General features: G+C 44.0%; 1 protein-coding gene and 1 long non-coding RNA gene across 14 annotated transcripts in view; both read left to right on the forward strand.

The window, feature by feature from the left end:
• The window catches only part of CAMK2G (calcium/calmodulin dependent protein kinase II gamma), a 118,095-nt gene that overhangs the window by 607 nt on the left and 93,295 nt on the right, over window positions 1-24,193 (forward strand). For 11 of the 13 annotated variants that reach the window (XM_027649381.1, XM_027649368.1, XM_027649374.1 and 8 more), the window contains exons 1-2: window positions 29-187; window positions 2,012-2,106. In XM_027649381.1, coding sequence (XP_027505182.1) covers window positions 123-187; window positions 2,012-2,106 — 160 coding nt within the window. In that variant the 5' untranslated portion in view covers window positions 29-122. Of the gene's footprint in view, window positions 1-28; window positions 188-584; window positions 641-2,011; window positions 2,107-24,193 lie in introns of those variants that run through there. The other 2 variants (XM_027649369.1, XM_027649370.1) reach the window with 2 other exon arrangements.
• Window positions 21,009-23,941, forward strand: LOC113950066. The gene is made up of 3 exons (XR_003528654.1): window positions 21,009-21,077; window positions 21,369-21,376; window positions 23,930-23,941. It is a non-coding gene; the product is annotated as an uncharacterized LOC113950066 (long non-coding RNA).

Consider the following 24,193-nt stretch of genomic DNA (forward strand, 5'->3'; position numbering starts at 1 on the left):
GGGGGGAGCCCGCGCCGCCCCGCCGAGCCAGGAGGAAAGGCCGCCGAGCAGCGCGCCCGCCCGGCCCGTCCCCGCCGCCCTGCCCCATGCCCCAGCGGCGCTGAACCTCCCGCAGCGCGAACATGGCCACCACGGCAACGTGCACCCGCTTCACCGACGAGTACCAGCTCTACGAGGAGCTTGGCAAGTACGGAGCCCGCTGCGCGCCCCGCGCCGCGCCCCGCCGCCCGCCCCGGCCCCGGGACCCGCCGGCGCTGCCGGGAGCCCTGTACCGGCCACCCCGCTCTCTCGGGAGCCGGAGGAGGATTAGCTGTCGCGCTTGTAATCCTGCTCTCCAACCCCCCGTCCACCCCAGCGGCACCGCCGCTGGAGAGAAAGGTGTTCCTGCCCCCCTGGGTCGCCCCGCCGCAGCGGGTGTCCCCGCAGCCTGCCTCGGGCTGCGCGCTCCTGTTGCACCCCGAGATTTCCTCTCTTCCCTCCTTGCCTTCCTCAGGACCTGGCTGCCCCATTCTCCTACCCGAACCGTCTCCCAGCTACACGTTGCCGTTTCTTGCAACTGTTTCTGCGCTGGGACGCGACACTGTTACAGCCACTCCGCGATGCTTCAGTCCCCACTTCCTTGTCCCTGTGAAAGGACCAGGTGCCGCTGCACCGCGCTTCTCCCTCCCTCCCTCGCTCCTTCCCTCCCTCTCTCCGCACTTGTCTCCGCATTGGCAGACCTGCAGCTGCACCCTAGGACAGGGCTTTGCAGGGGAGCCCCATTGGGCAGGAGAGCAGCGTAGCAAGGGCCAGGGTAGGATTATGGGGACAGTGCTTTCGTGGGTGCTGCTGCTCTCTCCCTCCCTTCCTGCACCAACTGCCTGGCTCTGCTGCATCTCTTCTCTCCAGCCCGGTGTCCCCGTCCCTCCCAACACTGCTGCAGCTGTGTGTCACCAAGCCCGGGCCCCGGTGCTGGTGCTCACCTTGATGCTTATTGGTTTGTAGGTGGAGGTTGAGGAAGGGGATAAAAAGGCAGGACTCTGCAGTATTGGGAGGATTCAAGCTATTTTAGGCTCCCTGTCGTGCTAACTATATGTGGGGCCCTTGTGCAGCTTCTGTCGCCCTTTTTTATACTTTAAATGTGTACATTTGTCCCTAGACATGGATTTGCAGTCCTGAAGGACTTGGAATTTTCTGCTAGTTTTCTCATATTTTTTCCTTTTCCCCTTCTCAGGTCTTTTCTGTAGAGGCAGTTGTTATTCTTTTCCCACCCTGTTTTGTTGTTGTTTTTAAAAAATAAGGTGCTGCTTTCAAGTTCTCATTGTATAGTTCTGTAGTCCTGTAGAATTTGAGTCCCTATCCTTTCATCTTGGTCTCTGTTGTATTCTCTCCTTTTTCCTCACAGAAATCCTTCTTCCCTCTCTTTCAGACCCCTTCTCCAAGAGGAATTCTCTTTGGAATAGTTGTAATAATATCAATAGTTTCAGCTTGAGAAAATGTACGAAGCCTCATAGCTTCCTACTCACTTCATTAATAGGTACAGACTTATCCCCATTTTGCAGGTGGTTTGAGGGATATAAAAGAATTAATAACTTCTGCAAAGTGTTGCAGCGATTTTGTGACCGAGCTGGCACTTGAACGTGGGAGAAATGAGTCCTGGCTTTGTGATGTAACTGCTAAGGAGACAAACTTATCGGCCAGTGTTCACAGCACTGTTCTGGGCTGTTTGTCTCTCATTTATTAATCCTTTCATGTCCTGTTTCTGTGCCTGTATGGTCTTTTTCTCCCTGCACAGTGTGCTCTTCTTACTACACTGTCTCTTAGGGGGCTTCAGGAGGCTTGAGTACCATCTGGACCAAGTTTATTGCTGATCAGATAGCATGCACTGTTCATCAGATTCTCACATGTTGTTTCTCTCTTCTGTATGTCTTCTGCCCTGTCCTTAATGTGGTCCACTCTGGGGACAGGAATTGTTGCTGCTATATTCACATTTTCAGTTTCATAGCACCTACCTTCTTTATTTTTCTTCCAGGGGAGCCTTCTCTGTGGTCCGCAGATGTGTAAAGAAAAATTCTTCACAGGAATATGCTGCAAAAATCATCAATACCAAAAAACTGTCAGCAAGAGGTTAGTGTCTCAATCTGCCTTTCTTCCTTATATTAACAGAAAATGTTTCTGTGGAGTTGAGGATGTAATAAGTTTAAGTGATCTGTAGTTGCTTTTTTCAGTCATTATTTGAGCACTGCAAAATAATTGAGTTGTATGGCAAAAAGGAGACTGAAAGAAGGTAGTGTAGGATGATAGAAAAATTCCTGTGTCTGGAAATGGATACTCTGTAAAGTGAGGCTGTCTTTTTTCTTCTTGAGATCTTTCTTGAGATAGATTTACCTACGTGTCTGTGTGTACCAATCACTCATAATAAACAGAAGTGTTGCAGACTGATTTTGCTGGATGTCTTTTTTACTGAGGAGATCTGTCTTACCAGAACAGATGTGATTATTTTTTTTGAAGGATAAGTGCTGTCTATTGGCCTTGCTTTCATGCTGTAGTTAAAGGTGGTGTGTTTGGATACTAGCAAGCCTGCCTTCAAAGGCAGAAGGAGATTGGGTGGAGAAATCTTATGAATTTGACTTCTCAGTGTATTAGTCCTGGAGACTTACAAAACCTGAAACCAGACTGTAGCCTTATGAAAACAGAAAAAAATCTTAGCTCTTCCCCCAAGCTGTTAGTCTTCTGTTTTTCGGGGACTTATGTATGCACAAAGACCTTGTAGTATGAAGAGAATGTGTATCTTGTGGTGTGTAAGGAATCACTACAGGGATTAAAGTTGCCTTGTGGGTGGGGTGGATGAGGGGGAGAATAAGAGAAAATGAACTGCTATAAAAGATGCTGAAAGCAAGGAGTGCAACAAGTTGAGATGTGAGAGGCAACTGTTTCTAGAAGAGATGAAAAAAAAAGTTGCAAGTCTTTAGAGGTCTTTCATATTTGACAAAATTAATGTATTAAGCCCTTGACTATCTTCTAGTTGAGTAGAGGGCTTAGTAGGGGTTGTTCACAGAGAAATGAAAAACAAAAAGCGAGAGGAGAAAGCAAATTATCTTGATAAATGATTTAGAAGTGAATAATGTTTTGCCTAATCCTTATAAAAAACAAAAATAGAATATGTATTCTCCTTTTTGCCAGAATACGAAATGTGATGATAAGAGCAGAAGAAGGCTTGAAGAACAGTGAAAAATTTCCATTTGCTATAGCTTACATAGAGAAGTAGTGTCAGTGGTAGTGCTGTGAAGAGTGATGATTTATTTTTTTTTTTTAACTTCTGGAAGTAACCATATGTGCTAATGTTTTGGTTTTTAGCCTGAGTGAGGTCATGTTGGAGACCAACCAGTGGAGCCCTAGATTGTTAAGGAGGTGGCTGCAGATCTTGTGAGAATTAGTGTCCACTCCATGGTCACGTGAGAGTGTCTACTGATGTAGGTGGGATATCCAATCTCTTGAGTTCAAAATTAGTTCAACTTAATATGGGAGAGGTTTGAAGAGTGGCTTTGCTTTACTGACGGTCATTAATGCCATGTTTGCTCCACAGACTTCCTTGTCCATCCTGTAGTGAGACCTAAAGCTCAGGAGAGCCATGTTCTCAGATGCTAGTTAGTGGACACCAGCCTGATTAGAGAAGGGAGAGGGCAGATTGATTGCAAAGGGTAAACCATTTTCTTATAAAGGAAATGGTATTGCTGGTAATGCTGGAGATAAGAAAAATGGGGAAAATTGCAGGGTGAATATAGTGAAACAAAATTCAGAAACATATTAGCTGAAGTCCAAAACTCGCAGAAAAGCTGACTGAGTTAGTTTTTAAGTGTTTGGTCATCTAATGAGTTACAGCGAAATATATAGGTTGTAATTACTTTTCATATTAAGGTGATGACATGGCCCAACAAGTAGGAAAAGGAAGTATGGGTGAATATGGCCATGTTTTGATCTAAACTTACTATTTAGATTTCATACCTTCTTATAAATAAAACACACTGAGGTTGCTAGCTTGATCTTCAGGCTACTTAACTTGAGGCAGCTGACAATGATATACTTAAAAAGGTATTGGCTAGATAGAGGGTAAGTGTGAGGAGAGCAAAGAAAGAAAACGGATGTTTCTGCTAGTACAGAAGCATGTCAGAAACAAGATCAGGTTGCACTGAAGTCTTAACTGAGGGCTAAAGAATCTGTGAAAAGTGGATGGTGACTTAACTGAGGAACCTATATATTCAGTTTATTCCTGCTGTGTTTGCTGGTAGCTGATAGTACAGAAAAGGACTAAATATTTCGATAGGAAGTTAGTGAATTCACCTTGGAATAGGTCTTTAAAGTGCTGAAGGATGAATGTGTGCTATTTAGACATTGCAGCTGTAAATCAGCGATTAGGGAGAATTCGATTTAGCAACCTGAAAATTAAAGTCTTGCGAAAAGGCATTTTAGAAAGCCATCTCCCTCAGGAGGAGCACTAAGGTGTTAATTCTGCAGTATCCTGCATATGTGTTGCCCGATGTGTCCTTTCCTCAAGCTGGCACTTCTCCTCCTATGTCCATGTCTCTGCCCATCAGTACCTACACATGAGGCTTTCCTGTGCACCAGCTGCTCTCTGTTGTGCAGGTTAACCCGCCCTCCTGATCTGCTGCCCGTGTTGTTGGTTTTCTTATGGGCATGGTCACAGAGCCAGAATATTCCCTCATGTGGGGACAGCTTGCCCCTCTCCAACTTAATCATAACCACATTTAAGATTTTTTACCACCTCTAGCAGAATTTGAGCCTGTGTGGATACCTGATGTAGCCACTGCTACTTCAAGGGCCAGGATCTTGCTTCTGGCGCGACGTGTGTATAGCCCACGGCTGCTTCACAGAAGTTTTGCCTGCTGTAGTGCTTTCCTTGATTATGTACAAGGAGATGGTAACAGGGCCTTGCTCTCCTTCTGCAGTACTTCTTGTTACCTTTGTTTTCAAGACTCTTGATGAAAAATACTAGATGGTTCACTGGGAAGTGCTGAAAAGCTGACTGTACGCATCTGAAAAGGAGGGAGAGGAATGCTTCAGGGTGAATTGTGTGCAGTGAAAGGATAAAGACTTGAAGAAGTATGGTGTTTTACGGGGCTTCTCTGTGAAAGCTAGGAGGATGGATGTGGTGGTGCTGGTCTTTGTGAAGGGCACTGCTAACAACTTCAGTCTAGTAAACTTCACCCTTCATAAAATACTAAGTCATGTTGAGAAGAGAGTCGCTGTTTCTGTATTGTCTATGATTTTTGGATGCCTGCTCTCTCTCTTTTTTAATAAGTTTTGTCAGTAAGAGCTGGTCTAGATTAAAATTCATATTTTGGCTTTAATGAGGTATTTGCTATTATTTATATTGTGTTGATGCTTAAGACTGCCCAGTGAGGAGCATGCCAAGAAGCTTAATGTTAAATAGGGGCCAAATGCTTGTGGAAAGGGAGAGGAAACAGACTTCACCTTAGTCAGCGTTCAGCTGACATATAAGAGCAGTGGTTATTACACATGGGGGAAATACAATGCTTCAGTCATCTGAAATTCCTATGGGATTGAATGCACAGGCTTTTACCAGAGCTATGGGTAGCGGAAAGTAATAACTGTAATTTTTTGAAAGTTGTCTTGTGGGTTTCAGCAGAATACTTTTTGATCATGAAAATTCATAGCAAGTAGTGCTACAGTTCCTAGGCAGCATTGAAGTTCAAATAAAGTAAAATTACTTGCAGTGATCAAAATGATCAAGAGAGAAGCAGTAGCTTTAGTAGCAGTAGGGAAATATTCCTGATTTGACTCTCCAACATACATTTCAAGAGAGAGTCTGGCATTGGAAAGAGGTAGGCAGAGTTTTACCATTTGATAATTTTTAGGATATTGCTTATACCAAATAGCATTTAGTGATCCTGCCACCGTGTGTAGTATTTTTGGCCCTTTTTTTGAGGTGCAGGATGACAAATCTCTGTGCTTTACATCTATTGTTAAATTTAATTTGCTGATGAAAATCTATATCTTTCAACTCTTGCAAGTGACATCTTTCAATGAAAAAATTAAAAACAGCTGCCTTGAAAGTTAGTCCACTTCACTGTGTTCTCCTTACTGTGGCTTTGCTCTTGCCTGCAAAATAGAGGTGGTTTCTGTCACTGTTTTTCATCTTTCCAAATTTGTAAACCAGATAAAAATTTGCAATCTACCCAGTTATTTTGTTCTTGTTCCTGGAGGAGATTATGTGGATTGTGGGAGGAGCAGGGAATTACTTCTGTGTATCAAACCCCGACAGGAAAAAAACACTCTTCAAACTCTGCTTTTTTTTCCACACACTTCTATTGTCCTGGCTTTCATAGTGGTTGCTGATTTGGGCTTTACAATATGTTTTGTTGGAGGTGTCAGTAGTAGCTTCCCTGAACACTAAAACGTTGAACTTGAATGCTGCAGAGGAGGTTTAGCAGCTTCAGTCCCTAACATCTGCCTTGATCTGCTCTGTATGCATTTTTAGCTGCTGCTGGAGTTAGGACTCTCTTGGACTGCTCTTTTGACTGCCAGATTCCGAGTCCCCCGTGGGCTACCGCACACCCTCTGGAATTGGCTGTGTGCAGTGGTGGTGCACTGCAGCGGGGCGGTCAGCTCTGTGCGGGAGCGGGGAAGCCCAGCAGCCCCGTCACAGGTGGCTGAAGAGCAAATCCAAACTCGTTTAGGAATGTCCCGTAACAGCTGTCCTCTGTGTGTGTGCCCGTGTTTGCAGGTTGAGGACAAATGTCCTTTCTTGCAAAGGATAGCAAATCAAACCGTGTTTACTCAGCCTTACTTGCTGAGTGGCCGAATCAGGTCTGGTCATTTGGTGTGTGAGAGGAGCTGCCCTTCCTGCAGGGTCTTTGGCTGAGAGAAGAGCTTCCCTACACCCCAGCTCCACTCTTTGCCTCTCTGCTGTCTGCAGAAGTCTGAGAAGTGCTGTGATTAGGGAGCATATATAGGAAACTGGCTACAGTGGGCTGGGGATTTTTTGAAGATCTCTGCACATGTTGGAGGGATGTAGGGAGCAGAGCAAAGAGTGCTGCACACCCCCCCCCCAGAGTAGTGTGTGAGGGTGGGGACTGCTTGGTGCAGGAACTGTAAGGGGCTGGGTGGGGCAAGGGCTGCCAGAGAGGAATCAGTTGGTGAGGTGGGCGTATGGATAGTGAGTGGCTGAACTCTTTGCTCTGCACTACAGCACACGTGTGTGTCAGGGGCTGGTGGCAGAGCTGCTCTGCTGATGTCAGAAACAGCAGCCATCTACCTCCCACCAGCAGCCTGCCTCCCCCTTTTCTTCCTACCTGCCTCTGCCTGCAGCCCCCAGGGGATGAATGCGTGTGTATATATGTGTATATATATCACTAGGGGAAATTCCACTGGAAGAGGTGTTAGGTGAAGAGGAGGGCTCCTTGGAGAAGAGGCTGGAGCTGGGAGCTTAGTGGGGGGCTGCTGAGGGTCAGCCTGGCTTTTTGCCTGCCCCAACACATCAGTACAGGCAGAAGGGTGCCCTGGCATGAGAGCCAGCAGAGATTGGTGGCGCGGTGAGTGGTGGAAGCCTTGCTTTACTGTGGCTCGTTATGGCCAGAAGCTGGCTCCTTCCCACTGTGGATGGCTGGGGTTACCCCAGGTTGCCTCTCAGTTTACGCTGTATATTTTATAAAGGAGCTGGAACAGAGCAGACAGGATTTCAGCTTGTGTCTGTCTTTTCAGTGGTCACATTGAGTATTAAATTTCCGGCATTAACAATGAGGAGGGGGGAGAAGTGGGCACACAGATTGGGCAGGAGTTCCTACTGCCTCTGCACGAGGTTGGAGAAAGGGGCTTGATGAGACAGTTGGGTTTCTTGTTTTCCCAATATAACCTGGATTTTTATGTGGCAGAAATGTGATTAGACTAACTCCTGCACATGTCTCAAAGGCCTTGGCTCTGGAGCATTTACTCTGATCAGCAAGCCATGGTTGAAATATTTGCAGGTGTCCCTCCAGTGAAGAGCAGTATGTTGAGAACCCTGTAGATAGTTGGGGCTAGGGAAGCTACTTGAATTTCTTGTAAGAAGGATCCAGTGCAAAAACTATTTGCCTTTTTTTGTTTGTTTTGGGGTGCAGTGTGGAGATTTCACTGTCTCCAGATTTAATCCTTCTCTAGAACTGTACCAAAACATCACTAGCAGAGGAGGAGTCATCCGTGGATCATAAAGAAATTTCTAAAGAGTGCTCCCCTCCCCAACAGTGGGTTAGCACCACTGTTTCACTGTTTTAAGAGAGGACTATGATAATATTTTTGTTCCCTTCCATGCTCTGGAATTATTCTAGCTTTTTTGGCCATGCAAATTGGGTGAAGAAAGTTTTTAAAAGGGAAGTATGCTAATAAACAAATTTCTCTCCACTGCCGTCTATGAGCACTATCTATTTGCTTCAAAACCATGACAACCAGGGCATCACCCCCCTTTTCATTAATTCTGACCTGTCACCTGTGTTGGTATTTCAGGGGTTTCTTTTTGTTTCCTCTGTTCTTGAAATCTCCTGATTTTCACCAAGATACCAGACTTTACAGGAAAAAAAAGTTCATTTGCCAGTGTTTGGCTATAGAGTGAACTATTGCTGTTGGCTTGGTTGGGGAAAGAGGGCAATATTGGCTGGCACCAGGGTCACCAGCACAGGAAAGAGGCCTTGAGTGTTGTAAGAGAAATTGTGGAGTATCTGACATCACTGTGTTTGCCTGCAACAGAAGTGATGTCAATGCCCAGAGTAGTCATCCTGGGGAAAGCAGAGGCGCATTGGTTTCTGATGGGCAAATGTGTCCTTAAAATCTTGAGGTGCTCACTAGATATTTTTTTTTTTAGTCTATGGAGGGAATGTCACCCTGTAACTTAAACTACTGTAGTTCCTGCTGGTCCTTATGACCATAAGTGTAACGCTTCAAAAATTAGGGTCCTATGAGTTAGGCTGTCATCATGTTCCTTCTTAAATTTGCTGTCTCTTTAAATATCGCTTCGTACGTCTGTAATGTCTCTCCAAGCATTCTGCTATTGCTGCCTGCATGATTTTTGGAGAACAGCAGCAGAATACTTCTGAAGAAATGGGCTGGCAGTATCTTAGGAATAAACTTTTTGAACACTGAGCATAGCCAAAGCATGGGCTTAGCTTTCTGGGGAAACTGAGTCTGTAGTTGTTAGATTGTGATTCCTCATAGCTTTTTTCACCTTTTACTATCCATCTCTCTTTCTTTCTGTTTTAATTTTGAGTTTGTTTTGATTGTTCATTTGACTCTTGTGGATTGGTTACTTTAACCATTAATTATATTAATCTATAATGCTTCGACTGAAAATAGCTCTTTAGTAATGCTGCTTTACCCTCCTCTTTCCTCCCAGAGAATATTGCAGAATTCTTGTTTCTCCCACAAGTTACATGAGCAGACTAGGAAGTATGGTTGGTGCAAGTGGCTGATTACTGATGTCTGAGACTAATTCACAGATGTAAGGAGAGCTGGTTAATGTTGTATCTTGCCTTTTTATGATGGGGTCAGGAAAGGAGGAGATAACTGTGGCTTTACTACTGGTGTTGGGATCTGTCTCGCTCTGCTCCTGGCAGAGTCAGAGGGAGAATTCTCCGTCTCTGAGATGTGAGTTGAGTAAATGTGATGACCTTTCAGAGAATGTGTGTGTGCGTATAACTTTCGTGTTAAGTTTCTGAGAGCATGAGTTACATATCTCTCCAAAGCAGTGACCCGCTGTCCTGCTACTTCAATCCAAAGTTCCCATCTTGAGATAGCTGTTGTCCAAGCATCCGCAGCCCTGAGCTGTCCTGTCTTACCTGTGACTGGAGTGTGCTTGTCCCAGTGACACTGGGACAAGTCCAGGTTAGTGTTGTGCTTTGGAGAAGGTTGGTAATTGATATTTTCTCTTTGCTAAGAGGCATGGGTGATTTTGCTGTTAAACACAAGACCCTTCTTCTCCCGGGCAGCAAAGGCAGCAACTCTTTTTACAGTGCTACTGTTACTGTGATTCTGTCAGAGTCCCAAAAATTGAGCTGAGAGCTGTCGTGGAGAAAAGAGTTAGGCATTGTGGGAATGAAGACACAGTTAAAGAAAAACAAACCCCATGTAAACATATCTCTAAGGAAGGAAGGTGCTTGCAAAGATGAACCTGGGAGTGGGCATAGCTCTTTTTAGGCCTATGAGCCAAAGGCTAAATGGCAGATCAGGCAGGGAGCAGCAGCCTGCCTGCTGTGGCAGAGCTGCTGGGTTATCTCTGGGGGCTGTTGCCATGATGACAGTGGCAAACAGGGACTGAAAAATTTACCAGATGCGTGTGAGCCAAAGGATTAAACTTTCTCATAGGAGAGAAGGGAGGGGAGGAGGGTGGGTGATGATGTATTAACGAAGGACAGCATCCTAGTGAGAAATACCAGGCTTGCTCTCCTATAGCCACTGGGATGGCGGGGGGAATGTGGGCTGGCATTCCTCCTGCAGTCTAAACTCTGGGCAACGCTGCTGACAGATTTCCTCTTTGAAGAGAGGGTGAACCCACCCTTCTTTCACGGGGTAAATCATCCGGATTTGCATTGCTTTGGCAGGTGAAACACAAGAAGTGGGAAAAGCTGGTCTCATTTTTTTGGTCTTTTTTTCTATTCCCTATACCCACAAATAATTTTGGTTCTTTGCCTTGTGCTTAGAGCTTTTTCACACTAGAGTTTGTGCAAATAATCAAGTTTCAGTGTTGCCTGCAGGTTGCAGGCTATCGAACATGATGTTAATGAGCCTGCATGAGTGTCATTGGTAACACAAGGCTGTCATCTTTGAAAATGTCTGATACAAAACCATGTCAGCATTATTAGGACTAGTAGTGGTCTTGACCCTGTATGCTGCCTTTTTCCCTGTTCAGTGGAGCAATGTCCCCACATATCAGAGCTGATAACGTGGTGGGCTAAAGTTGGGCAGTTTTCCCTCCACTGGAGTCTGAGGGAAGTCCTGTTCCTACCCTGTGCTGCAGCCTCCTTTGTGGAAGTTGACCATTATAAGGACCGGTCCTAAAAGAATTAGTGATTTGCAGTTGGCTGTGGAGCAAGGAGCTAGTGAAGGAGTGTCTGCACTCAGTGCCCAAAATCTCAGAGTTTCATAGCAAAAGGTGATATCTCTTGGTTTGTTCTCAGTACTGCAAATTATCACGGTACCTTCTTCAGGCAGCTTCAGGAAAGGCTTACCTGGTTGTGCCCAGGAAACCTCTGAACAACAATATACTAGCATAAAATGTTTGTCTGCAGACTTGGTAAGACAGAATTGTGGTAATAAAAACTAGTTTTTTTCTAGAAGGGCTTCTTCAACTTAAAGCATTTATTTATTAAATGAGACATTAATATCTATGGAAATTAATGATATAGGCCTTTCCCACTAGCCCAAATCCCAAGTGGACTTTTTAAGCCCCTATGAATACAGGCCATGAGTGAGAACAAGGATGTTAAGCTTCAAAAACCAGATGCTAAAAGCCTGTGGAAAGGATTCTTTCCTTTCCTTTTCCTCACTTCTACTCCTCTTCTGGGCACCTGAGTTAGCTGGTGTGGGCTGCAGCTTTTCTAGTGGAGTAACTCAGGATTTGGATGTGCTTTATCTTCTGCAGTTACCGTGTCATCTCCGATAAGTCAGTTGGTGTAGACTGTGATAAGCGATAGCTGTGAAGACAGAGATGTCGTTTCTTGATGTTGAAGACAACTCTTTTTTGAAAGAGGAGGTTTTTTCAATCACAGGGGGAGCAGTGAGAAAAGGAGAAGCAGTCTAACGTAGCCTGAAGTCTGAGGTGAATAAAGGAGAGAGAAGAGCTAGAAATCTTTAAACTTAAGTGCACCATTTTTTTTTCCTTCCTCTGATCCCTATTCTTTTACAGTGATGTCTCTTTTACGGGGGGTCTCCTTCTCTGTGCAGCAGAATATAATCAGTGTGTAAAGTTTCCTGCAGCTCTGGAGACGTGTGAGATGTGTGTGTTGATCCTGCTGCTGTATTTGCTGCTAGAGACCTGATGTCATACACCTGACTTGAAATGTGACTTCATAGGGGATGGTCCTGTGCTTTCTCTCGGATGCACTTTCTAGATGCACATTTCAAATACCATGGGTGCCCTGGAAGGTTTTGCAGGGAAAACAGCTTGTTAAAACTCATCCTATATTGGTCTCCAGTGCCTGCCAAATAAACTCAGTGCTTCTACTGTTTTAGAGCAGCTGCCATTCTGAAAATGTCCATGTGTATCTTGGGTTTTTTATTTATTTCCTCATACTCCCTTATGTCAAAGCATATAACATTTCATGGGTAGTTGGCCAAGAAATCACCCATTGGTTGGAGGAAAAATAGATGTAGAAGGAGGAGGTTGTCTTTAGTGCCCCCTGTAACTCACAGGGACTTGCTGGAACATTTTTCTTGGAGGCTACTATAGAGTATAGCCTGGTGATGCCAAGCAGGAGCTTTCTGTTTTTTGCCAAAAGAGTTGGTGTGCTGTTAAGTTTAATTTTGCCTGCCTCAGGGATACTCCATGTAAGCTTTGAGTATCAAATGTCCTCTGTTGAGATTGTGTCAGAGAGATCAGGACAGTTGAAGTTGCGCAGCTTTGTTTTATGACTGGTGCCAGTGCAGAGGCAAAGCTTGATTGTGACAATGTGCTTCTTCAGTGCAAGTTAAAGTAGTGATTCATAGCTCCTGTGTTACTTTAAATATTCCTGATTTTTGGACTGCAGATTGAAAAGTGGCTTTCAGCTCTGCCCATTTTTGTTAGACTTGTGTGTCATCTGGCTTAGAATCTGCCAGCTCTGCAGATTAGGATATTGTGTTGTGTCTGCTGCTCGTTATGAAGTTGCCTGGATTAAAATTTTCAGTGCAGAGCAATGATCCACAGCTTTCTCTGTATGTCTGAATTGCTGTTGCACTTAATAAGGTTGATGTAGAGGAGTGAAGTGTTGGTCAGCTTGTCCTTTGTGTGGAAGCACTTCTACAGCAGCAGACTGTAAGTCAAGCTCTCATAATGCATTTGTCTTCTCCAGACAGCCAAGTTCAGCATCAGAGATGTGAAAAAAAGAGGAACAATGTAGTTTGCTTTTTTGGTAACCATTATCAAATGTTGCTGACAAGTTCAGGTGACTCTGGTTGCTGCTAGCAGTTTATGATGCTGCAGAGCTGGGTACCTAACTTTAAGGAAGCACATTATACCTTGTTAATTCTTTGTGGCTGTGTACGTTTAGTTTCTTCAGTGGTCTTGAAGCTGGGGTTAAAAAGCTTTCTCTCTCATCACCTCACAAATGGTCAAAAAGTTTCTCATCTCCCTGATGAATTATGAAATGTTAACTGCTGAAGTTTTTTTCTTGTTTGAAAACACAGCTAAAACTGCCTCCCCGTCTTGGAAACAAAACATGAATCTCACTGATGCAGTTACCTTATCTGAAGGGGTGGTGGGAGTTGGCTTGGGGACAAGTCAACATGCACCTCAACTGAGCCAGAGGAATTTATATTCTTCCTTCTGCATCTTTGAATTCCTGGATCCTGCATTGCAGTGACTTGACACTGCTGAGACCTGCTTCTCTGCTGCGTTGTTACTTTGTCTGCTAATAAGCTGTAGTCTGATACTTACTTAGCTGGTTCATCCAAAACCAGGGACACCTGATGTGATCAGCTGATGGGGAGAAGAACGGAACTCATGTCCAGAAATAAGCTCAGTTGGTGAGGTTTCTCTGTGTTAGGTAGTGGACCCTCTGTGCCTAGTGGGATTAAGACAGAGTTGCTGGAGTTCCTGCACAGGTTGCAGTCCCTCTGTATGCGGCAGAGAGGGTGCCAGAATGGCTGCATCGCCTTTGGAGCAGCTCCGTGCCCTACTGTCTCACTTACTGCATGTCCACTTTAAGAGAGTTCATCTGCAATGCAGCTGTTAGCAGGGAAGTTCTGTAAATCAAAAGGGAGTGAGTGCAAGTGAGCCCGGTGTCTGCAGTTGTGGCTGGGTCCTCCCCACACCACAGGGAAACTTGTTCGGAAAGACTTTTTGCAGGAGGAGGAGGAGAAAGGGACAGCGATGCTAGGAGCCCCTCCCTTCTGTGTCTGTGTGCATCAGCTGCTCAGGAACTGGATAACATGGGAAAGCACTGGAACTGGAAAATCCTGTCATGCTTTTCCCCATCTCACTATGCCACAGAGTCTAACCAGGTGTTTGCTTAGGACCAATCCTGTCAGGATGTCTTTATTGCACACTCCCTTCTTACACAGGATGTCCTATTACAATTTGGAGCTCCTGAGCTTCTGCACGTCACTCAGAAATGCACAGAAGCCCCATGAGTTCTGAGTTTACTACTGCATTGTCCTCTGTTGCACAGACTGTCAGAGTGACCACGTGCTGGTGCAAAGGTATGATGCCAGTGACCTGTGGGGATGCTGTGATGCCAGGGAGGAAGCCCACAGGTGGAGTCAGTCGGAGTGCCATGACTGTGCAGGTGTTGCACCTGGCAGGCTGGGCACTGCTGCTCAGTGACTTGGTACAAGGAGAAGAAGAGCCATGTACTGTGGTAGCTCTGGTACAAGTGGGGCAGATGCATTGTCTGAGAGGGAGCTCTGCAAGGGTTGCAACCCCTCAAGTGCATGTCAGGGAGGCTGGCTGGGGAGCTTGTGCCTTTAAGCACAAAGATGAGGAGTGGATGGCTTGCAGTTCTGCTCTTCCCCTGCCACTCTGCTTCTCCAGCAAGCAGAAGCTCCTTGAAAGACTGCCTGGGTATCAGCCATGACTGGGAGCACTTGTAGGATTGCTTGCTGTTCCCCATCCACAATTTTCTGAGGATATTCTGGTGCAGAAATTCCTCTGTGGTTTCTACAGTTAAGTAGCTGGGAAGCGTGATGCCTTCTCACAGGGATCCACAAGGATACCTAGAGTTCCATGGGCCATTGCTGGAGAGGACCCCACAGGATCTTCCATAAAGGTAGCTGCAGCTGGTGGGGAGTGCACACTTTTCATTCTGGTGCTTAGCAAGCAAGGCTTCCTCCTTTACTGTATTTAGAAATATTCTGGGCAGACTTGGTTCCAGATTTCTACTTCTATTTCTTTATTTCCATTTGGGAAAACATTTCTTATTGACAGTCATTGGTGATGCAGAAAAAAGCAATGTATGATTCGCCACCTACTTTTCCTCCTCTGTTTCCTCTCTGCCTCTCCTGTTTGCCTGGGCACTTGTTGTCCCTCTCATAATGACCAAATTGTGCTAACTGGGTGTAAGCAATGTTCCCTCCCCTTTTGCTGGAGGACTGTCTGACTTGTTGTAAGAAGTTATTTTTAGGGTTTGCTTCCTGGGATATTCTACCCGTGGCCAGTTATGGTGATGAAAATGTCACTGAGATGCAGAAAGGACTCCCAACTCATTGATAACGTGCCTGATCTCTCTCTTGTAAGGCTGTTCATGGGGGACATGAGTCCCTTACCACCATGTCACTGGTTGTCAGGACACAGGCCCCCAGTGACTGTGCAGCATGACTTCCTGTGAAAAGCACACTGGGCTTCTGAATTGACCCAGAGGAAAAAAAGGAAAAAAAAGGAAAGAAGAGTAATAAAAACCTTTCTTTGGTTGCAGTGGAGTTTGTTTCTATCCTTTTTCTTTTTTGTATATAGGGATGTCAGTGCTGCAGAGCTTTGTGGCAGTGTATAGGGCTGTCCCTCGCAGGTAATTTGCTCCTTGTACTGGATGTATTAGGTTGCACTGGGTTGCTGCCAAATGGCTGGCTTAGACTAGAGGAGAAGGTGTGTGCTTATTCTTTTCAAACACCTCTCCCACTGCCAGTCTGCAGCTTGCAACACCTGGAAAAGCTGATTTTTATGGCAGCTATGGCTAGCAAAGCATGAATGTAATACAGGCAAATTACAGAGCCCAGCTGGACAAGGCCATGGGCTGACAAAACACAGTCTCTGTTGTCAGTGTTGGCTTAAGGTGCACCTGCATCTTTCTCTGGGGATGTCTGTTCCCTCTGTATTACAGCAGATCTCTTTTCCTTTTCTGTTTTATCCCTTGAATTAAGAAATCAAGTTCAGGAGAACCATTCAGTAAGGAATTACTGAAGTGGTGGGAGTGGGAAGATATTTGTTTTCCAGCTAGATTGGAGATCTATCCAGATCTTCAGTTTTCTTGGAGCAGCCTCGGAAGGGGTTGCTTGAATGTAGCTCTGGAAACCAGGATCTTCCTCAGCTGGGTCTGAGAAAAGCGTATGTGAAGTGATATGTTAGCGCACCAGACTGGTGGAGATAGCTTTTGTGTGCCTGTATGGTACTCCTGGAAGAGGGTATGGGAAGTAGAGACCCTCGGGTGGCTTTGGATGCAGGTAACGAAGAAATTTAACATGGTTTTATGGCCTGAAGCTGTTGGGATCAGGGAGCCCAGTGCTGCGGTGCCAGGATGGTGGCAGCAGGCTCAATGGAGTGGGCATTGTGCCTGTGCAACATGGAGCCTTGCCCACTGCCTGCAGGGGAACCTCTAACACAAAGGTGGGGAGACACTCCTCCCTGACTAGATAGCATCTTCAAAGTTATCAGTGCTTAGAAACTTTGTATGTTTTTACAAACAAAGAGTTTCTTTCTGTGTGTGCAGCGTATACATGTCTATGCTTTTAAGTAATCTTAACATTTAAATTCGCTTTAGTGAGTGGTAACTTTTAATATCTCTTCTTGCTGTCCTGCTTCTATACAATACCTAAAGTGCCTGAGCACTTTGCATATGTAGGGTCAAGTTTTTGGACTCTTCAGGAGCTGGAGGCAGCCACGCTGTCTCTTTCCCTGCTGCCTCGTGTTCCTGACTATTGCGTGGACTTACTGATACGTGATGCGCTTTGCTCTTTGGTACACAAGTGTTTTTGTGGCTCTGCTACTGTAATATCTGGTGTGGCATATGTGTGCATTTTAAGTCTTCTCTCATTGAAATTTCTTGGTAGCTGCTCTGTATTTACAGCTTGCTCTGTTTAATTTAAAGTTATCCCAGCATCGCTAGGGGAACTTAGCCTTAAAATAGATTGTTTGACCTTTTTTTTTTTAATTATTCTAATCCTCTGAGGCTTGATGTTTCTTGTCAGAAGAATGTATTTCAATGGGGGTATTATCTCTTTTGGAAAGAAATCATTCAGCACTTGGGTGCAGTACCATTCATCTGTGCCTTTAAGAAGATTTTCTATTTAGTTTACTTCTCTCATTCATGACCCTCAAATATCAAATCAAGGCAGCATTTCCAACATCCTTCCTTCTTCTAATTGTCTGGAATAGCTAAAAAAGAAGCAATGGGTATAGACTTGCTGTTGATGGACACAGGCCCCACAGCATGTCTCATGCAGTGAAAAATGACCTTCTCCTAAATACTAGCATTAGGAGCATGCAGAAATTCTGAGGTTTTGTTTCCCTCCTTTGGGTTCAAACGTAAATCTCTTTGGTCTGTTCAAAAGAAATGCATCTGTTTGGTGACCAGTAGCTGCATTCTTATACAGCATTTTATTCAAGAGCCACATTGTGCAGATGTGTTATTGGAAAATGGGGGCTGGATGCAGTAGGTCTGCAGGCTTGGACAGCCCTGACAGTAATGGCTGAATTGAAGTGCGTTGGGTTTGTATGAGAAGGAGCCTGCACAGCTCCTCATGCACAGGGACAGTCTTATGGTTTCTGTTCATATGTGGGTAAAGCTGAAGTCAGTGCCAGGAACTTCCTCTTCCAAGTAGGTCTTTTCCCAAGGTTTTGTTAGGAATTTGCCCCTACCTATGAAATGGGATGGGTGTTCAGTCTTGTTTTCCAGCAGCTTAATTCCCCCTGTTCCCCCTCCCTTTGTCCTCCCAAAATTTGTTTTCCCCTGCCTGAAAGAATGTCATCATTCCACTGCAGTGTGCTCCTCTGCACCATCAGGAAAGTGTTCCTGCAGCTTTTTTTTTTTAACCATGTACCCTCAATCTTACTCTGTTGTTCTCCCTATCAACTATGTAATGCATCAATGGGTTTCACATTAAACATCGTTTATCCTCCCAGTACCACCATTGTGCAGGGAGGTATTAGCCCTGTTTTGTGCTTGGAAATACCGAGAAAGATGCAAATTTTCAAGTGCTTTCCAGAACACTTGGCAATAAGCCATGATGAGTTAGGAAAAGAGTCCAAGTCATATTCTTTGCTATAACAGTGATAAGAAGAGTGTAGGTAGAAAAAAGACTGTGGGCATTTGGCAGGAAAATAATGTGGGCTAAAGCGTGTGGTATTACGAGGAGTTGTGGTCTAGTTTGCTGGTTATAGGAATAATATTTTGATGTGTTTCCTGTACTGCTTTTCTCTCTGATTTTGCTTGTTTATGGAATAGAGCTCTGAAATACGTTATATTGGGCATGCCTTTGGACTTTCTACCTTTCTGTGATTTTTTCCTGTGATAAGATGTGGTTTGAAGACTAGAGGTAACTGCTGTTGATAAAAAAGGCTCTTAGACAGATGACAATAAACAACACATGGGTTTGGGGTTTTTTTGTGTGTGTGTGCGTGTTTGAAGACTAAGCAGAAAAAGTAAAGGAGGTCACTTAGATATAAAATTGTTTCCTTGTATCAGTCATAACTATAGGAACAGGGACAGTAACATCTGCAACAGTTTGTTTTCTGAAGTGTATAAGGGTAAAGTGGCAAAAATGAAAACTTAAATCTCTAAGATAAACAACTGTACCTAAGAGTGAAAATAAAAACAATCTCGTGACAAGAATTTAGGTGAATTCTAAAGCTGACTGCATTTCAGGGTCTGAGTAATTGAGTCCATTGTGAAAATTTAGATTATGGGATGGTGTCAGGAAACCATTCCTGCCCTCTTCTTGCTGTGTCTTTTTGGCTAACTGTTCACTGTTTGTGCAAAGGTTTCCTACCTCCTGGAGAATTTGGAAACATTCACTTAATGCCTGGTTAAGGCATTTGAAGTCTTTCCAATGGTAACAGCTGTAGGTGCACAAGGTATACTGCTGCAAGCCCTCTTGACCATACGATAATGTCAAACTAATATGAAGTCTTCAAGAGTAGAACATCCTATGCCACCCAGGGAGGAATAAAATCTTGTGTGTGTTTAAGAAGATTACTGTTAGCTCATCAGAAGGAATAATGAGAAGTTATGGGACAGAGCTGAAGACCTGTCATTAACTGTGAAAGCTGGTTCAGAGGAAGGAATAAAAAATGTGTGGGAATGACCAGAAAGCTATTCTACATTTTAAAGTGTGTATGCTGGGGATACTGCTTTGTTTACAAATAGTATGATTCAGGTTTTGTTTAGAAGACAGTTAGAAACCATGCTGTGGATGTGCTGGAAGGAGTAGCCATATAACGGGGAGAGTGAAGGGAAAAGGAAAATACTAGGTAGAGGTGGAATGTGATTAAGGTTAATTAAAGTGTACTGTGAAAACTAGTTAGATGCTCTAGTGTGCCCTTTCTGTAATAAGAGGCAAATGGGTTATGCAACGAATTGAAAATTTATCTTTTCAATAATTCATTTCAAACTTGCTGCCTTGAGACAAATATCGTAGATTAGAATAAAGGATGAAAGACTTGTGTGTAATTAAAGTTGGCATATTTGGAGAGGAATTATTTTAAAAAGTAAAGGTCTTACAGGCTTTCTTCTTCAGGTTATTTGTGTTTAGTATTGTGAGATGAATCCCTTCTCTACTTTGTACAGGGTGACTGGGATAGTCCTGAAACATAGATTCCTGTATTTTTTTTCTTTTAATTGACAGTTGTTTTCTTCGTCATTTTAGATAAGACTACAAACTTCCCTTTAGAGATACTTTAGAGATACGTTTTCTTCTAGTACCAGAGCAGGAAGATGGAGGAAAGGGTGAAGGTTTGAGTCCAGCACTGGGAATGATAAAAAAAAAAAAAAAGAAAGAAAAAACCCAAACTCCAAATAACAACAACAAAAAAACCCTAAACAAGCAAAAAAACCCAAGAAAGGACATCCAGTCACTATCTTCTTTCAGTCTGTCTTTTCTTCCATCTGGCTGTCTTAGTGTTCCAATATGTTGCAAGTTGAATTGTTGTTCTACCTGAATTAGCAGGTTTCAGACACCACTGGTTACAGAATGAGAGACAAAATGAATTAGTGGTCTGGCAATGAGTGGATATTAAATTTAGGAGCTGACAGTCACAGTCACACTGCCCATTGCAACCTGACTTTCTCCACTTTTGGAAATTGCGTTTGTCTTTGTTTGCACTTGAGCTTTGTTTTCTTAATCTTCGGCACGTTTGAATAGTGTGTAATGCTGCTGAGGACTAATGCTAGTGCATGGACCTATGGTAGCACTATTCCACATAACTCTTTGGCCTTCAGGTTGCAAAGAATTTTTCTGCTAGTTTGTTGGGGTTTTTTGAGGGGGGCAGAGGAGAAGATAGCAAAAGCAGAGCCTCAAGAAAATGTAGCATCCTATGATGCTGTTTTTAGAAATTCTGTGTGGTGCAGGTTTACATAAAAGACACTTAAGCAGCATTCCCCCCCCATACCCAGTTTTTTACCTCCTATGAAAAGGAATGTTAATACCGTGAAAGAAGGATGTGAAGCACCATTCTTCCAGGCTTAGTTCTGTGAACTGCCTGAATGTGATACATGGTTGGAATTAACTTTTTACACTGGAGCTATAAACATTGTTCTGCTTCTCTCTGCGGATAATATGCTGGTCACCTCCAAACAAACAGGACGTCTGTTCATGACTAGAAATTCACATTGATTTAAGCAATATTTGAATTGAAAGCATGAAGAGTATGATGTCAAACCTTCTCCATGGAAAATTATATTGTAAGTTATTAGATGCTTCAATGCACAAGTTGTAGGGATATCAACTGTATTACTAACTGAAAGCCCTGGTGATTCTGCAGGTTTTGTGAAGCACTGAAACACCACAACAAATTGGGAAGGTACTTCTCTGACTTTTGACAGTGGATTTCAGCTATTATGGAGGCTCCCTGGAGGTACTGGAAGGCTGTGATTAGGTCACCATGAAGCCTTCTCTTTTCCAGGCTGAACAATCCTAATTCTCTGAGCCTTTCCTTCTAAGAGAGGTGCTCCATCCCTCTAGTCATCTTGGTGGTCTCCTCTGGCCTCACTCCAAGATCAATGTCCTTCCTGTGCTGGGGACCCCAGAGTTGAATGCAGCACTCCAGGTGCACATTGCTGGGTCATGTCCAGCCTCTCTTTCACTAGCACCCTCAAGCCTTTCTTGGCAGGGCTGCTCTCAGTCTGGACTGATGCAGGGGTTGCCCTGGCCAGGTGCAGCACCTTGCACTTGGTCTTGTTAAACTTAATGAGGTTCCCATGGGCCCACTTCTCCAGCTTGTCCAGGTCCCTTTTAACTATTGCTTGGGCTGACCCTTCTAGGAAGAAGCGTGCCAGCTTCCCCTGTGCTCAGTGGTTCTGTAGCTTCATAGAAGTGAAATTCTTGTTCAGGCTTCTCTTTAGGCTTCTAACAACACACATTGTTTCAGATTTTCAGTAGAAATAAGAGTTCACTGTTCAGAGTCTGTTTGTATGAGGGGAGCTGTGAGGGGGTGGGAAATATGTGTTTGTTCCTTTTAGTTGCTTATATGCCTGAAATTTAAGGATGTGGTTGCATATCTTTATAAGTCCATGATGTGATCACTAACCCCAAAAAGGACTGCAAGTTTTACTTGAGTAAAAAGGAAGAGGTAGTGGTGGGTTTTTTTGGTTTTTTAGATTTTTTTCTTTTTCCAGTTGCTTCTGTTTTAAAATGAAGTGTTGTTCATTTTTAAGTCAAGAGGCATAGCTTCGTGCAAACTGGAGATCTTTAAAACCATCTTTCTCTTAACTGTCTACTCATTTGGAATAACTGTGAATTCAAATGAAGGGCAAATAGTACTTGGTTTTGAATTATTGGTGTTTATGGAAAGGCAAACTGTTTCCTTCCCTCCTGCCCTTGCCACAATAAGGGCATTGCTTTTGTGCAATGTAAACTGCATTTAGTAATGGTCTTGTGCTTAAGAGCTTCTAGTTAATGAGACCTATTAACAATAATGAAAAATGGCATCCTTAAAGTGCAGACCTAGTCAGAAAAATAATTCTCCAAGAATGACTGGATGGCTGCGCACTCTTTCTTGGCTTATTTAATTTAGGGGGTGGGGGAGGAGTAGTCTTGGCTCTGAAACTAATTATTCTCCTACAAATGTGCCTGTGATCTGCACTTCCCGCTGGGGATTTGTAGAGCTGGGGCTTCTATTGCTAAAGAGCTTCCCAGACTGAGCTTAGCTGAGACTGGGGCGTAGGCTTGGCTTTGCTTTCCCAAGCCTCAGCAGGAGTGGCAGTAGTAAAACCCATTTTTTGGTCTGCTCAAATGAACACATCTGAGTCAACACAGAGCAGTTGTATGGAGTAGGAAAGTGATTTTTTTACATAATTATTCATCTGGCTATGTTTGTGTTTTAATGTGTTGCCACCTCCGCATCATGTGCTGTTTTAGTTAGGAAGGATATGCATTGCTTTTCAATACGTGAATAATCCTGCTTAAGGAAAGGGGAGGATTGGCAGCAGCTACATTGGCTGAAAATACAAAAAACCCCTATATTCCTGCTTAGACTGACACAAGGAAACTGCATGGATGATGTCTATGCATATGAATAAATAGTAAGGCATTACAGGGAAAGAGAAGTAGAAACTACCTGTATCTCTGCCTTAGTGTCCTCCCACTCAGTACTGCTCTCACGTGTACATTTTAATAATTTCCTTTCGAGCTAGGACAGCCTGTCATGCCAGTCTGCGGACTTGGAATATCTTCCCTTAGTATGGGTCCATCTTCGTTGAAATGGATTTCTCTGGTTGTTCTCTTACTGCTCTGTACAGCTTTCTATGGTTATAGGTGTTCTGTATATTGGGGGAACTTCCATGCTGTGGAACAAAGCGGGCACATTTTACTACAGAGGAGAAATTTTCACATAAAGGGGATGTTTCTTCTCCCATTTTGGGGGCAGCATTGGTTGGTGAAGACAGACTTAATTTCTTGGTTCTGTACCCTGGCTGCCAACTCAAGCTAATGGTACCATACCCTTTAGGATTTTAATTGAACTTCATCTTCTAATAAGGCATCATCCTATTAACTGCCATCTGTGGTAGAATCACATGCTTGAAGCTTAGCAGTCCTGGATGGATAGTGAGTGTCCAGCTCAGTGGCTGGGATTCTTCTCTTCTTCCGTTGGTGCCAAGCAGAAAGGTGTCAGTGTCTGCTCACAAAGGAGCTATTTCTGTTCTTAATGAAAGCATTTCAAATCACTTTGCCCTTGCCTCTAGCAGGTTTTGTGAGGTTCTTGTAATTTTTCAGCATATGTTACATATTTGCACATGTGTCCTTTGTGGAAGAAAAGAGTTGGATTGTTTGCCACTGAGCACTCAAACCCTACTGTAGGGACTGTCAAGCCATCTGTGGGAGACACCTGCTTGAAAAGAAAACAGACTTCTGAAGCTGTTTATGTGGGAAATTGGAAACCGGTGGATGCCTAGGGTGTGCAGGAGCATTGGCTAGCAGCTTGCGTTAAAAGGGAGCCCAGAAAGATGCTGGATGGTGAACTGCTGCAGCTCCCAGCAGAGCCGTGAGCGTGTTGAACAGGAGGCAGGCCAGTGCATGGAGGAGGAGGTGGCTGGCAGTGCGACAGGGAGCAGACCACTAATGGGACTGCACTGCTGTGTAGGTTAGAGGAGAAATTAGTTCTTGGTGCAAAGTGTTTTGTGGCCTGACATCCAAAGCCACTCAGCAGCACCAACTCTGTGTGTGTGTGATTTGGCCTGATTTTCTTTTCCAGGCCTTGCTTTCTTGTGCTTTACAGTGCCACAAGTCCAAGATTTGTGAGTTTGACTCCGCTTTGCAAGGATATGCCTCTGTTCTGTTTTCTTAGACTGATGTGTTTGAAAAGATTTGGATTTCTTTACTGAAGAATTGAAATGGAGAAGGTGCCCCTTGAACTTCATATGTTCTAATAAGGCGTTAACAAAAGGAGGGGAAAAAGTAATTGTGAACCTGAAGAACACAATGTGAGCTTTTGGTAAAATCTGGACCTTATAATTTCCACTTGCTCTCCTTAGCTTGTCTGTTTTTGAGATGGAAGCACTAAGTGCCCATGCTTCTGCTGTGCCTAATTTATCTTGACATACCCAGTGTTGCTGAAAATCTTATTTTTGGTCATTCCTTGGAATCATTT

Source organism: Corapipo altera, unplaced genomic scaffold (assembly GCF_003945725.1).
Source record: "Corapipo altera isolate COAL_440 unplaced genomic scaffold, ASM394572v1 53, whole genome shotgun sequence".
Taxonomy (NCBI): Eukaryota; Metazoa; Chordata; class Aves; order Passeriformes; family Pipridae; genus Corapipo; species Corapipo altera.